This window comes from Heterodontus francisci, chromosome 16 (assembly GCF_036365525.1).
Source record: "Heterodontus francisci isolate sHetFra1 chromosome 16, sHetFra1.hap1, whole genome shotgun sequence".
NCBI classification, from domain to species: domain Eukaryota; kingdom Metazoa; phylum Chordata; class Chondrichthyes; order Heterodontiformes; family Heterodontidae; genus Heterodontus; species Heterodontus francisci.
The window spans coordinates 76,755,307-76,771,240 of NC_090386.1; the positions used below are offsets into that span (position 1 = coordinate 76,755,307).

The window sequence follows — 15,934 nt, forward strand, 5'->3', positions numbered from 1 at the left end:
TTTGACTTGGTGCTGTTTGAAACTGGTAATGTATTTTTTACAGATTTTTATGAATGAAGTATATTTTGGAAATAAAAAAAAAAATCCTGACGTTCAGCAGAAACGAGCTGGGTGAGTGATTAAAATCAGCTGGGAGACTGACCCGCTAACGTATCGCTCCCTTCCATTTTGTGGTGGAAACCAGTGGGCTCCTTTAAATATGCAGATTGGTCCCTGATGACATTGTCAGGGCCCAAATGCTATTTTAACCAGTGGTTTAAGCAGGGAAACCATTGTAGGTTTCCCAGGAAGAAGGGTTGGGATTAGAAGAGGCTTTTCAACTTTTCTTTAACTTCTCTTGTGGGGCCAAGAGGAGCAGGAAGTCTCCTCCGGGCCTTACAAGGAAAAATCAGGCCTCCTTTTCTCCAGGTTGCCCTCTCCTTCCCAAACAGGAGACCCTCCCAAAACTCCCTCCCCTCAACTTACCTGAGTACCGGGAACAATTCCTTTAGTCCTGTGTGGTAGCCTCCTCCCACTTGTTGTTGCTTCCCGCTCGGCACCTGAGCGGGGATATGCAGGTGAGGCCTGGGAGTTAAAATCTTCCAGGTTTCATACTGCCCAGGTTACAGGAGTTGCCATTTTCCTCGGCCCTCACCTGCCCAATTCTCGCCCCAGGTTAAAATCAGGGCATTATACTCTGCTGTACTGGCTCTGCTTGACAACATTCTGTTTGCTTCTATTACTTGCTTCTCCACATTATCTTAACATTAAAAATGATGAATGTATTGTTATTTTCAGAATGTGTATAGGTGAAGGACACTGCATTTGATACGAGCTATTGTTAGAGTTGAGGGAAAGAGGTTATACCAAAACCATGACATGCATTATAGAGCACGCTGTATTTAGTTTCAAATTGTTCTTAGAAATTGGAGTTAATCTGAGGTATCTGAATAAAAAAAATGCAACTAATTCCATTTGTTTCATCCAAAGAAGATAGAATACTGGGTCAAACTTGCTATTTTCTATGAAGTCCCTGAAATTGCATTATAATAAGCCTCACAGCTCCAGCGACCCGGGTTCAATTCCGGGTACTGCCTGTGTGGTGTCTGCAAGTTCTCCCTGTGTCTGCGTGGGTTTCCTCCGGGTGCTCCGGTTTCCTCCCACATGCCAAAGACTTGCAGGTTGATAGGTAAATTGGCCATTATAAATTGCCCCTAGTATAGGTAGGTGGGAGGGAAAATATAGGGACAGGGGGGGATGTGGTAGGAATATGGGATTAGTGTAGGATTAGTATAAATGGGTGGTTGATGGTCGGCACAGACTCGGTGGGCCGAAGGGCCTGTTTCAGTGCTGTATCTCTAAACTAAACTAAAACTAAATATGCACTTGTTGAGGCGGTGGGAAAGCTTATTTTTCAGCAATCAAACTTACCACTAAAAATTAACTAATAACCCTTGCCTGTTTTTAATATAATTCTGTTTCATATGGGAATGCTGGTTGCGAGACAAATATTAGATATGGGGTAATACCATACCAAAAAGATAATGGGCAGAATTTTATGAGTGTGCCGCAGTTCGTGGCGGTGCACTCTAAGAACGGCGGGCGTCCCGTGTGGATGCGCCGTCCCTGAGCCCCCGCAATATTACGTGCAGGGGCTCATTTAAATAGAGGGGGCAGAGCGGCCCCAATGACGTAGAGGGGGCGACCTCCACGTCCCTGGCAATGGCGTCCGGCGCCACTGCATAGGCGCCGGCGTCATTTGTAAAGGGCTCTAAGCCCGCACAAATAGATTTAATTTTTAAAGGGACAATGTAAAGGATTTTTATGACATTTGGAAATAGGTGATGGAGGCCGTTCCCCAAGCTCCCCCACACCCAATGGCCATTTCAGGCAACGAAATGACCATCAATTGATTTACCTAATACCCGAACTTTCCCCCTCCAACCTTTAATCTTCTGCCTTTCAACCCCTTCCCACCATCACCACATCCAATAAAAATTGATTTCCCCGCTCCTCCACCCCTCCCATCCTGAACATTTTATTACTCCCCCCTCCCCACCAGGTTCTCGCCTGGAACTCCATACGGCGTTCCGAAGGGGCGCTAAGGCCGAATGGCGGCTGTAATATCAGAGTGGGACATCCGCTGCCTGCAGGTAAGTTTATTTGCATACTTTAATTGTTCATTTCCATATGCTGATGAAGGGCCCACCACCAGGCAGCAAGGGGGGGGCCGCACCGAGGTCTCGCCACCACCAGTAATATGCGGCGATCCATTCTTGGCATCGCTGGTCGAGGCGGGCCTCTCCCCGCAGCATTTTACTGGCTCCCGTGCCATGACCCACGGTGCGAGGGGCCAGTAAAATTCAGCCCAATGGGTGGATTTAATGATCTCGCCTGTGGCGGGTTTGAAGGCAAGGAGGGCATTTAATTAGATGGAATGGTGGTGGTGGGAACCCTGCCACCTTCCCACCTCCACCCAATTAATTCCAAGGTGGGAAGGCCCATGGACTGCCTTTCCGCACTGTTGCCAATTGAGGCCCTTAAGTGGGAAATGAATGTCCAATTGAGGGCCTCTTCCTGCTGCCGCTGGTATTAGCCCAGTCGTGGGTGGGCCTGTTGCCACATGGGGAGCATGACGAGTAAACCTATGTGGGTTGCATGCTGGCTCCTGGGGGGCGGAGGAGGGTTGTGGGGTGGGGGGGGCCTTGTTCACAGGCACTCAGTGCCTGATCGATGGACCCGGCATCAGGAAGGGGGGGGGCCCGCTGAGAGCCAACTCCCTGTCCTTGCTGTTGACCCCCTCCTCTCGCGACCCCAACGCTGCGAAACTCCTCCAGCCATCACTCGCCTGTGGCGTGGGTCCATCAACAATCCTGGGCCTTGGGTGAGTGCATTGCCAGCAACAGCCACCACAATGGTGCTGCTGAGTAAAAGAGCTGCCAGCCTCTGATTGGCCAGCAACTCTCAGTGGGCGAGACTTCCGTCCCCGGGGCCCTTAATCCCAGTGAAGGCCTGCTGCTGCCTAGTTAAGTGCCCGATTGGCACATAATGCGGCAAGCCTTCCTGGAAAGAGGCAGGTGAGACCCCTGTCGCCTGCATTAATTACCGCCCATAGGCCCCATTCCTGACCAACCCATTGTTAGATGCACAATTACAGAATATGGAGCCACCTCAAGTGTAATGCGGCCTTTATTTAGACACATAATACTCAGAAAAAGTACAAAGTTTCGTATAAAACATAGGTATCAAATCCTGTTGTAGATACTGTTATTTTCATGTTCCCACTTTTCACTGTAAAATATTTGCTTTTAGCTCTTTTTACTCCATTCCTTTGCAGGAGTTTCCATTATTATTCTTCATTACAGTATAATCAATTTCAACGCAATTTATATGTATGGTTAACGGAATGCTCACATCTTTTTGGATTGTTTTCATCCTATTTGAATCGCCAGATTTTCCAACATTCATACAACATGTGATACTACCACATACTAATTTAAAACTTTATACAAAATGTTTGGGAAACAAAGTTGCTGCTTAGAATAAATGGATCGCATCAGTGGCGAACGGTGTGCACTGTAAATGAAATGTTGTGATATTAGAAGCAGATACAATATGTAAGTTTAATCGTCCTTATCCTTGGCGCCATGCTTCAGAATGCGGGTGAATTCCACATAGTTGAAATTGCTTTTCTTATCAATTGGCGCTTCACGGAAAAGTTCATCGACGTCCTCATCTGTGAATCTATCTCCCATAGTGGTCAGCAGCTCGCGCAGGTGGTCTTCATGGATGAAACCTACAGAATATTGAACTTGTTTATATATTGTAGTTTTAATATTTGTTCAACTTCTGGATGCTACATCCTGCTTAATTACAGAAAAATATATTGCTTTCTTCAGTTTAAAAAACCTGGAGCTGAATTTTCTTAACGGACACCCGTCTGGGTCCTGATTCTGCACCTCAGCTGTGCAGCTAACACAACGTAATCTTTAACTGTTAATGCCCTAATAGGGCAGAAGACGAGCTCAGCGCCCAATTAGTGACACCAAGCATCGTCAGGAGGTGGGAGCTGCCTGCAGAGAGCAAGAGGAAAAGGCAGACAGCAGCCATAATGGGGCCTACCTTGTCGAAGAGAGCAGGCAGCTCCTTGGAGGGCCAGCTGAATAAAGAGATGAGGCAGCGTTTCCCAGATTAAAAAATTAAGTCCCACACTTAGCCTGTGGGCTCAAATCATTTCATCTAACAACGATAAAGTTTGCCCTCTGCCTGCTGTGAGTCTGATAGCTGTGAACTATTGTGCACCAGACTTGTTGGGCTCGCCAGAATCCTAATTGAAAATTTCAGTGTGGACACCCACACCACCCTCCCCCGTCACCCACAACCCTACCAGCCCCTTAATGAGCTCCTCTATGAGCCTAGTGGAGGCAAGCAGCTTCCCCATGCCCTCCCCCCGCTGCCCTGCCCTTATATTGCAGACTGTTCCAGAGGTGTCTGGTTCCAGAGACAATGGCTGAAAATTTATGTTGGGCAGGAGGTCCCGCCCACCAGCCAAAAAGTTGGTGGCGAGCCAGCCTCTGCTGGGTCTGGGAAGACAGGCTGGGATTTTTCGCTCCCCAGGCCCTCAATTGATCTTGGGTGGGACTTCCACCTCCTTGATGCAGGAAGTCCCGCCTAATGGAGCTGCCGGTCAATCAGCCGGGCCCTGGCGAGGCAAGAGGGGTCAGTTGGGGTGAGGGTGGGGGAAGTACTGTACATTGGGGGTGGTTGGGGCTTCGGAGGGGGCCCTCTGTGGGGCACAGGGAGCCTGATCAGGAGGGCCACCCCCCCCCCCACCCCCAGCCTGCAATAAGGTCACCTGGTTTTACTAGACAGGGCTCTTGTGGCCTTTGCCATCTGGCTGCCAAGGGTAAAATACCCGCGGCGGCAGGAGGAGGCCCTTAAGTGGCAGTTTATTGGCCAATTAAGGGCCTTGATTGGCCTGGGGTGGGTGGGCCGTAACTCGCTGACGCCATCCCTGTTAAAATTGCACCAGGGCGGGAGGGGGGCAGGAATGGCCCCCCACCCCCCCACCCACCACCAGCCTGCTCATTGGGGGGGCTGTAAAATTCTGGCCAACCTCCAGAACCACAATTTTCAAATTGCCTCTGCACCTGGTCCTGATCCGCCAGGTTTTGAAAGTCTGTCCCCCAGCCTCAATTCAGTATCTCCAAGTTCAGAGACTGTTGTTGCGTAGCACTAGATGATATTTAATTCAGTAAACAGATTACTTCAATACAGGAACCAGTTAACCTTCGCACCTTACAATCAAGTAAATGTAGACTTTGAAAAAGTTCAGATTCTGGATCATTGCAGACAAGTTTTACTCACAGGAACAACTTGAGAGTGGATGAGAGAGACCTACAAAATCCTCCAAAATGTTACTGTGGTGAGTTGTTTTCCTCCTTCTCTTGGCCAATTTTCCTGTTTCCAGTCTTTTGTACAAGGAGTTCTTGCTGCCCTACAGCTCTGCAGGTACCTTGTTCAGATGACCCTTACTCTTGTGTGATTGTTTGTAGTGCTGATAGGTTAATCAGCTGTGAAGGGTATTATAGCTGAGGCCCTAATCCTCTCATCACCTTAAGTCCACATGGTGCCCTTTCACCAGATGATGTCAGTAACAGTACCAGGCTAATTTTCCTTTCCCTGACTCAGGATGCTGAGGCTAAGTGTAGCTTCCTTATTGCCTTTCCATCAGGTCAGTCAGCACTGACTGGAACTCAAACTTGAGAACTTCTTGTTCTATATGACTCAGTTGTTCACTGCATAAAGTCACTGAACCATTGTGATAGCAAGCAATTTAACAATTTATCTTGGCAAAGGTTTTCTTCCTAAGAATAGATGGAAACTTGTCATATTGTGGATACTACTTTATCCAAATTAGTCAACCAACGCTGTAGGATTTACTGGTAACAGACTGCAAAAAAATCAAGATGAAGAAGGGTCGCTGACCTGAAACGTTAACTCTGCTTCTCTCTCCACAGATGCTGCCAGACCTGCTGAGTATTTCCAGCATTTCTTGTTTTTATTTCAGATTTCCAGCATCTGCAGTATTTCGTTTTTAGTATGCAAAAAAATCATTGTTCCTTTCCTGCATTACAACAGTGACATCTTCTTCTTCTTCTTCGGCCTCCTTATCTCGAGAGACAATGGATAAGTGCCTGGAGGTGACCACACTTCAAAAAAGCATTTATTTGGCTATAAATTGCTTTGGGATGTCCAAGGGTTGTCATAGGCACTATATAAATGCAAATTCTTTATTTCAACTCACGTGAAACAACAGGCTGAATTTGACACCATCCCAAAGAGCGGGATGGTGGCAGGGGGGTGGCATAAAATGGAGCAAGAGGCTCCAGGAGGCCTTCCCGACCTGCTCCCGCCTCTGCCTCCACTTTACGCAGGGTGGCGGTGGTGAAAACTGGCCCGCCCGCCACAGGCCAATCAAGGCCCTTAAGTGGCCACTTAACGGCCACTTAATGGCCACTTAAGAGCCTTCGCTTGCCTCCACACCGATTTTACGTGTGGCAAGCGGGCGTCCTAGACCCGAGAGAAGCCACCTGACAAAAGCAGGCGGCTCTCGAAAGTCCCGGGGGGGTCCCTCATGATTGGGCACCCCATGCCCAATGGAGGGCTGCCCCCGCTACCCCAACCACCCCCCACCACCCAACATGCCCCCTTTCCCCCCCCAATCGACCGCCCTTGCTCTGCCAGGGCCTAACCGATTCCCCTGGCGAGGAAACCAAAACTTACCTTTGCTCCAGGCTCCCTCACATCTTCTCTTCATGCTGGGCTATAGTCCCAGCAGCAGCCACCGATCCCGATGGCACTGCTGGGACTAACAGCTGCCAGCCTGCTGATTGGACGGCAGCTCTATTAGGCGGGACCTCCTACCTCAAGTAGCTGGAAGTCCCGCCTCACACCAATTGAAGCCCGGCGACCCGCAAAATACGGGTCAGATCTCCAGGCAGGCGGAAACGGGTTCGCCACTGACCTTTCAGTCGGTGGCCGGCTCCCGTCCACCTCTGGTTAAATCCCAGCCAACCTTTCTATTAAAATTCCCTTCTCATATAAATTGTACTCCTCAGCTGTATTAATACACCACTCCCTCTTCACGTCTGATGATGTGACCATAGTTCTGAGCTAAATGAATGCACTGCTCCCTCTGCTTCTTCCTCCATGTGACTGTGATTCATAGCTGTATTGGTAAACTATTTCTCATTCCTGTTGAACAAGTAATACAAAGCAACAGCAGAACTGGGTGATACATATTTAGTTATACAGAAAACAAAAGGCTGTACTATTTTTATGCAATCATGTTTAGGTAGAAGTATGTTACAGGCTGTATAGCACAGCATTTGGGATCAAATGGAAGTATAAGCTAGAGATACACTACTGCAGTTTTATAATATCCAACACATTACAATTTTTAAATTGAAAAAATTACCATGGTTTGGATGTTAGCAAAACTTTCACAAATTAGATTTGTTTTATGCATTTATACTCAGCTAGTGATTTTCAATTATTTTTGCATGAAGGACTCCCTGAATATGTCAACACTCTCCAAAGAATCCCATGCAAATATTAAGATATTACCAGGGACTGTCTATCTGTCCTAACTTTCAGAAGATGATGTGTGCTATCCAGTAAATAAATAATGCAATGATTGTAGAAAACATGCTATTGGTAAATAATAATCCCCTGGTAAGTCCCCATTGTGAACGGCAGGGACCACATCTGCAGCAAGTGTTGGTTGCTGGAAGAGCTCGGCTCAGAGTTGATGATCTGGAATCTGAGCTTCAAGCACTGCGGCACATCCGGGAGGGGGAGAGTTACCTGGACGTTTTGTTTCAGGAGGCAGTCACACCTTGTAGATTAAGTAATTCAAATTCAGTTAGTGATCAGGGACAACAGGGTGTGATTGCAAGTGGGGCAGGTAGGCGGATCCTGAGTTCGGGAGTGGAGGAGCCTCAGCCTTTGACCTTATCCAACAGGTACGAGATACTTGCTCCCTGTGTGGATGAGGAAAAGGGCTGCGGGGAGGATGAGCCAACTGACCATGGCACCATGGTGCAGAAGGCCATTCAAGAGGGGGAGCAAAAAGACAAGTGGTAGTTATAGGGGATTCTATAATTAGGGGGATAGATAGTATCCTTTGCAAGCCGGATCGGGAGTCCCGCATGGTGTGTTGCCTGCCCGGTGCCAGGGTGCAGGACATCTCTGACCGGCTTGAAAGGATATTGGAGCGGGAGGGGGAGGATCCAGTTGTTGTGGTCCACGTTGGGACTAACAACATAGTCAAGGCTAGGATGGAGGACCTGTTTGGGGATTATAAAGCACTAGGAACGAAATTAAGGAACAGGTCCTCGAGGGTCATAATCTCCGGATTACTGCCCGAGCCACGTGCAAATTGGCTTAGGGATAAGAATATTAGGGAAGTAAACACGTGGCCAAGGGAGTGGTGCGGGAAAGAGGGGTTCCATTTCATGGGGCATTGGCATCAGTTTTGGAACCGGGGGGATCTGTACCGATGGGACGGTCTCCACCTGAACCGAACTGGAACCAGTGTTCTAGCAAAACGGATAAATAGGGTGGTCTCTAGGACTTTAAACTAGCGACTCGGGGGGAAGGGAAAGGGAAAACGACAGGGAGTATGATAAATAAAAAGGTAAGCAGCAGGCTAACATGTGTGCAGGAGGGTTTAAGTTCAAGGCAGACGATGAAAGAAGCAGAAAGGAAGGATAACTCAGGAGTTATTATTAGAGATGTTGGGAATCATGAGGGTAAGAAAGCTAGCATAAAGGCACTTTACCTGAATGCTTGTAGCATTCGTAACAAGGTTGATGAGTTAACGGCACAAATCATCGCGAATAAATATGATTTTGTAGCCATTACGGAGACATGGTTACAGGTTGGTCATGACTGGGAGTTAAATATCCAGGGGTACCAGACTATTCGGAAGGACAGACAGGAAGGTAAGGGAGGTGGTGTAGCTCTGATACTCAAGGACGACATCAGGGCGGTGCCGAGAGATGATATAGGTTCTATGGAGAATGAGGTCGAATCCATTTGGGTGGAAATTAGAAACTCTAAGAAGAAAAAGTCATTGATAGGCGTAGTCTATAGGCCACCAAATAATAACATCACATTGGGGCGGGCAATAAACAAAGAAATAACTAATGCCTGTAAAAATGGTACGGCAATTATCATGGGGGATTTTAATCTACATGTAGATTGGTCGAACCAGCTCAGTCAGGGTAGCCTTGAGGAGGAATTCGTCGAGTGTATCCGTGATAGTTTTCTTGAACAGTATGTCATGGAACCGACGAGGGAGCAAGCTATCCTAGATCTAGTACTGTGTAATGAGACAGGAATAATTAATGACCTCATGGTTAGGGATCCTCTTGGAAGGAGTGATCACAGTATGGTTGAATTTAGAATACAGATGGAGAGTGTGAAGATAAAATCCAATACCAGGGTCCTATGCTTGAACAAGGGGGACTACAATAGAATGAGGGAGGACTTGGCTAAAGTGGACTGGAAACAAAGATTTTACGGTGGGACAGTTGACGAGCAGTGGAGGACTTTCAAAGCAATTTTTCAAAGTGCTCAGCAAAAGTATATTCCAGTGAAAAGGAAGGACTGGAAGAAAAGGGGTAATCTGCCATGGGTGTCTAAGGAAATAAGGGAGGCTATCAAATTGAAAAAGAAGGCATACAAAGTGGCCAAAAGCAGCATGAAACTAGAAGATTGGGAAAACTTTAAAGGTCAACAGAAAGCTACAAAAAGAGCTATAAAGAAAAGTAAGATGGAACATGAGAAAAAACTAGCACAGAATATAAAGACAGATGGCAAAAGTTTCTATAAATATATAAAACGAAAAAGAGTGGCTAAAGTAAACGTTGGTCCTTTAGAGGATGAGAAGGGGAATTTAGTTATGGGATATGATGAAATGGCCGAGGCATTGAACAGGTATTTTATATCGGTCTTCTCAGTGGAGGACATTAATAACATGCCAGTAATTGACAAAGAGACGAACGTAGGTGAGGACCTGGGAACAATCATTATTACGGAAGAGGTAGTGTTGGGCAAGCTAATGGAACTAAGGATTGATAAGTCTCCTGGCCCTGATGGAATGCATCCCAGGGTACTAAAAGAGATGGCGGGAGAAATAGCAGGTGCACTGACGGTCATTTTCCAAAATTCGCTGGACTCTGGGGTAGTCCCAGTTGATTGGAAAACAGCAGATGTGACATCACTGTTTAAAAAGGGAGGTAGACAAAAGATGGGGAATTATAGACCGATTAGCTTAACCGCTGTAGTGGGGAAGATGCTTGAGTCTATTATCAAGGAAGAAATAGCAGGGCATCTCGATAGAAATTGTCCCGTTGGGCAGACGCAGCATGGGTTCATGAAGGGCAGGTCATGCTTGACAAATCTTTTGGAATTCTATGATGACATTACGAGCAAGGTGGACAATGGGGACCCAGTGGATGTGGTGTACCTAGATTTCCAAAAGGCCTTCGACAAGATGCCGCACAAGAGGCTGCTGCATAAGATAAGGATGCATGGCGTCAGGGGTAAAGTATTAGCATGGATAGAGGATTGGTTGACTAACAGGAAGCAGAGAGTGGGGATAAATGAGTGCTATTCTGGTTGGCACTAGTGGTGTGCCTCAGGGATCGGTGTTGGGACCGCAATTATTTACAATTTATATAGATGATTTGGAGTTGGGGACCACGTGTAGGGTGTCAAAGTTTGCAGATGACACTAAGATGAGTGGCAGAGCAAAGTGTGCAGATGACTGTGAAACTTTGCAGAGGAACATAGATACATTGAGTGAGTGGGCAAAGGTCGGGCAGATGGAATACAATGTTAATAAATGTGAAGTCATTCATTTCAAGAACAAAGAACAAAGAACAAAGATAATTACAGCACAGGAACAGGCCCTTCGGCCCTCCAAGCCTGCGCCGATCCAGATCCTCTCTCTAAACATGTCGCCTATTTTCTAAGGTTCTGTATCTCTTTTCTTCCTGCCCATTCATGTATCTGTCTAGATACATCTTAAAAGACTCCATCGTGCCCGCATCTACCACCTCCGCTGGCAATGCGTTCCAGGTGCCCACCACCCTCTGCGTAAAGAACTTTCCACGCATATCCCCCCTAAACTTTTCCCCTTTCACTTTGAACTCGTGTCCTCTAGTAATTGAGTAATTCGGTAGGAGTAACAGGAAAAAGGATTATTACTTGAATGGTAAAAGGTTGCAGCATGCTGCTATGCAGAGGGACCTAGGTGTCCTTGTGCATGAATCGCAGAAGGTTGGTCTGCAGGTACAGCAAGTAATTAGGAAGGAAAATGGAATTTTGTCCTTCATTGCTAAAGGGATTGAGTTTAAAAGCAGAGAGGTTATGTTGTAGCTGTATAAGGTACTGGTGAGGCCGCACCTGGAGTACTGTGTGCAGTTTTGGTCTCCTTACTTGAGAAAGGATATACTGGCACTGGAGAGGGTGCAGAGGAGGTTCACTAGGTTGATTCCGGAGTTGAGGGGGTTGGCTTATGAGGAGAGACTGAGTAGATTGGGATTATATTCATTGGAGTTCAGAAGAATGAGGGGGGATCTTATAGAAACATATAAAATCATGAAGGGAATAGATAAGATACAAGTAGAGAGGATGTTTCTACTGGCAGGTGAAGCTAGGACAAGAGGGCATAGCCTCAAGATTAGAGGGAGCAGGTTTAGGACTGAATTAAGAAGGAACTTCTTCACCCAGAGGGTTGTTAATTAATGGAATTCCTTGCCCAGTGAAGTAGCTGACGCTTCTTCTGTAAACGTCTTTAAAGCTAAGGTCGATATCTTTTTGAACAATAAAGGAATTAAGGGATATGGTGGGAGCGCGGGTAAGTGGATCTGAGTCCACGAAAAGATCAGCCATGATCTTATTGAATGGCGGAGCAGGCTCGAGGGGCCGGACGGCCTACTCCTGCTCCTAGTTCTTATGATCTTATGATCTAAGTCAAATTCAGAGAAATATGGAAGTTTGATGAGTCAGACAGATAGAAATTTGGTGATTGGAGAGACATATTAGGTTCTCCTTATAGAATCATAGAACGTTTACAGCACAGCAGGAGGCCACTTGGTTCATCGTGTCTGCGCCAGCTGAAGAACGATCCACCCAGCTTAATCCCACCTTCCAGCATTTGGTCTGTAGCCCTGCAGGTTACAGCACTTGAGGTGCATATCCAGGCACCTTTTAAATGAGTTGAGGGTTTCTGTCTCTACCATCCTTTCAGGCAGTTAGTTCCAGACTCCACCACCCTCTGGGTGAAAAAACTTTTCTTCAACTCCCCTCTAATCTTTCTACCAATCACTTTAAATCTATGCCCCCTTGTCACTGACCTCTCTGTGAAGGTAAATAGGCCCTTCATCTCCAATCTATCCAGACCCCTCACAATATTGTACATTTCAATCAAATCTCAGCCTTCTCTGTTCCAAGGAGAACAAACCCAGCCTATCCAACCTTTCCTCATAGCTGCATTTTCCCAGTCATAGAACCATAGAAAAGTTACGGCACAGAAGGAGGCCATTCAGCCCATCATGTCAGCGCCAGCTAAAGAGAACTAGCCGCCCAATATAATCCCACCTTCCAGCACCTAGTTTAGATTAGATTAGATTAGAGATACAGCACTGAAACAGGCCCTTCGGCCCACCGAGTCTGTGCCGAACATCAACCACCCATTTATACTAATCCTACACTAATCCCATATTCCTACCAAACATCCCCACCTATTCCTATATTTCCCTACCACCTACCTATACTAGTGACAATTTATAATGGCCAATTTACCTATCAACCTGCAAGTCTTTTGGCTTGTGGGAGGAAACCGGAGCACCCGGAGAAAACCCACGCAGACACAGGGAGAACTTGCAAACTCCACACAGGCAGTACCCGGAATCGAACCCGGGTCCCTGGAGCTGTGAGGCTGCGGTGCTAACCACTGCGCCACTGTGCCGTAGCCTTGCAGGTTACAGCATTTCAGGTGCATGTCCAGGTACCTTTTAAATGAGTTGAGGATTTCTGCCTCCACCACCAATCCAGGCAGTATTCCAGACACCCACCACCCTCTGGGTAAAAGTGTTTTTCCTCATGTCCCCACTAATCCTTCTACCAATCGCCTTAAATCTGTGCCCCCTGGTAATTGACCTCTCTGCTAAGGGAAACAGGTCCTTCCTGTCTACTCTATCTAGGCCCCTCATAATTTTGTGCACCTCAGTTAAGTCACCCTTTAGCCTCCTCTGTTCTAAGGAAAACAACCCCAGCCGATCCAAACTTTCCTCATATCTGCAACTTTCAAGCCTTGGCAACATCCTTGTAAATCTCCTCTGTACCCTCTCTAGTGCAATTACATCCTTCGGGGTCTTGACAGGGTCGATGTGGAAAGGATGTTTCCCCTCGTGGGAGAATCTAGAACTAGGGGTCACTGTTTAAAAATAAGGGGTCGCCCATTTAAGGCAGAGATGAGGAGAAATTTTTTCTTTCAGAGGGTCGTGAGTCTTTGGAATTTTCTTCTTCAACAGGCGGTGGAAGCAGAGTCTTTGAATATTTTTAAGGCAGAGGTAGATAGATTCTTGATAAGCAAGGGGTTGGAAGGTTATCGGAGGTAGGTGAAAATGTGGAGTAATCAGTTCAGCCATGAACTTATTGAATGGCGGAGCAGGCTCAAAGGGCCAAGTGGCCTACTCCTGCTCCTAATTCATATGTTCATATGTTCTGTAATGAGGTGACCAGGATTGCACACAGTACTCAAGTTGTGGACTAACTAATGATTTATACAGTTCCAGCATAACCTCCCTGTTCTTTTATTCTATACCGCTTCCTAACCATCTTATTGACCTGTCCTGCTACCTTCAGGGATCTGAGGACATTCACTCCAAGGTCCCTCACTTCCTCTACACCTCTCAGTATTCTCCCATTAATTGTGTATTCCTTTGCCTTGTTTGACCTCCCCTAATACAGTGTCTCACACTTCTCTGGGCTGAATTCCATTTGTCACTTTTCTGCCCACCTGATATCTTCCTGCAGTCTACAGCTATCCTCCTCACTATCAACCACATGGCCAATTTTTGCGTCGTCTGAAAACTTCTTGATCATGCCCCCTACATTTACGTCCAAATCATTAATATATAGCAGAAAAAGCAGGGGACCTAGTACTGAGCCCTGCGGAATGCTACTGGTAACAGCCCTCCAGTCGCAAAAACACCCGTCAACAATTACCCTTTGTTTCCTGTCACTGAACCAATTTTGTATCCAGCTCCTATAGAGTTCAGGGACCCCAGTTCATCCATTTTTCATTTGTATAGAAAGTATTAAAAGTAGGATAAGCAACAGTCTACTAATAATTCCACGTTTTCTGCACAATTCAGTTGCTGCACGTAATTTGTGAATCCAGGAGCATAGTTCAGGAGGTTTACACATATGACTCAATCACAAAGGTGATACCAAATGGAGTTAATCCCCTGTAACATTGCACGTTTAATTCAATGGGTTTTTAGAGAATCATGTCTCCACCATGCAGCTTTACAAATAAGTAACTTTTCTGACAGTTCAAGGCCACAGTAACCACAGCCTCAAACCCTTAATGTAGTAATGTATTCTTTTTAAACCAACTCAAACAGGAATTATATGGGCTCTGATATTTGCGGGGTGCAGGGAAGCAGAGAACAGCCAATGGATGTTAATCTGTTAATTATGTATCAATTGTTTGATTATATGCAGGTGCAGGGTGTTAATTGGGGTCTTATTTGAGCACTTATAAGCAGACACTTACTGAGACTGGTGCTACATGTTTGTAATTCTTTTATTCTGTGCAATAAATGTGAAACTGAGTGAAGATAGGGTCCAGTATTATCCTTCCATAACAAGCTTTCTGGAGTTTGACAATGGATTTGGAGGTCCTGCTGAATTTAATGGCAGGATCTCAGTATCATTTCTTCTTCCATTTCACCTGGCAGCTGGCTAAATTGATAGCCTGGCCAGTGGATGGACCCACTCTTGGGAACAGTCTCTGGCAATCAGAAAGGGGCGAAGGATTGCAACTGGATCTGAAGGCATGGGGGCAAACAGGGTATGGGAGGGTTGACGAATAGTGTTGGCAGTGGGAGGAGATCAGAAAACGGGGCTGATGATCCTCCTGGCCCCCAAGGAGTGCTGGTAAATTCACTAACCATGTGGAACCGGCTTCCATTTCACTGTCAGGTTTCCTAAACCCTGAGAAATCTGTGCAGCAGCAGTGAATTTTAAATTGGACTCCCAAATGCACTGTGGGAGTCAGATTTAAGTATGTCCATAAAGTGTCCAGCCTTTCCATGGGGGCACTAGGGCACCCTGATAACCACTACCAAATAAAGGCAGTGACCGCATGCACGACATGTTAGGGACATGTTATCCCTATTTAGTTCTTTAACCCTGCTTCCAAACCTCTCCCGCAGGTCTTGGGTGGTTAATATAGGCCATACAGGCCGTAGTTTCCAGTAGGGATTTCCAACATTTAGTCGTCATTGTAATCATACATATCCACAAAATTATATCCACATGTCTTATTCACATGGAGTAGCAGAACGCAGGGATACATTAATTAGAGTATTCTCGAACTGGGGTGAATAACTAAGCATCTTTTAAATCTGTGACAGTTATTCCTAGACCTACTGGTTTTTATGGTAGTTGCAGCTATGTAGAACCTAAGAAATTTATCAGCTAAGCTTGAGAAATGGAGAATTTACCAAGGGTTATAATGTAATATTAGTAAGATGTTATACAGCTGAACTGACTTAAAATATAACGTGAACATTAATCAAATTACATGCAATTTGCTGTCAGCCCAGTGATGCTTACTAATCCAAATCTGGTAGAACTGCTGGCAGCA

General features: G+C 46.2%; 1 protein-coding gene across 1 annotated transcript in view; it reads right to left on the reverse strand.

The window, feature by feature from the left end:
- Positions 1–3,152: 3,152 nt before the first annotated feature.
- Positions 3,153–15,934, reverse strand: part of LOC137378211 (myosin regulatory light polypeptide 9) — a 43,635-nt gene continuing 30,853 nt past the window's right edge. The window contains exon 4 of the mRNA XM_068048409.1: positions 3,153–3,775. Coding sequence (XP_067904510.1) covers positions 3,603–3,775 — 173 coding nt within the window. The 3' untranslated portion in view covers positions 3,153–3,602. The remainder of the gene's footprint in view (positions 3,776–15,934) is intronic.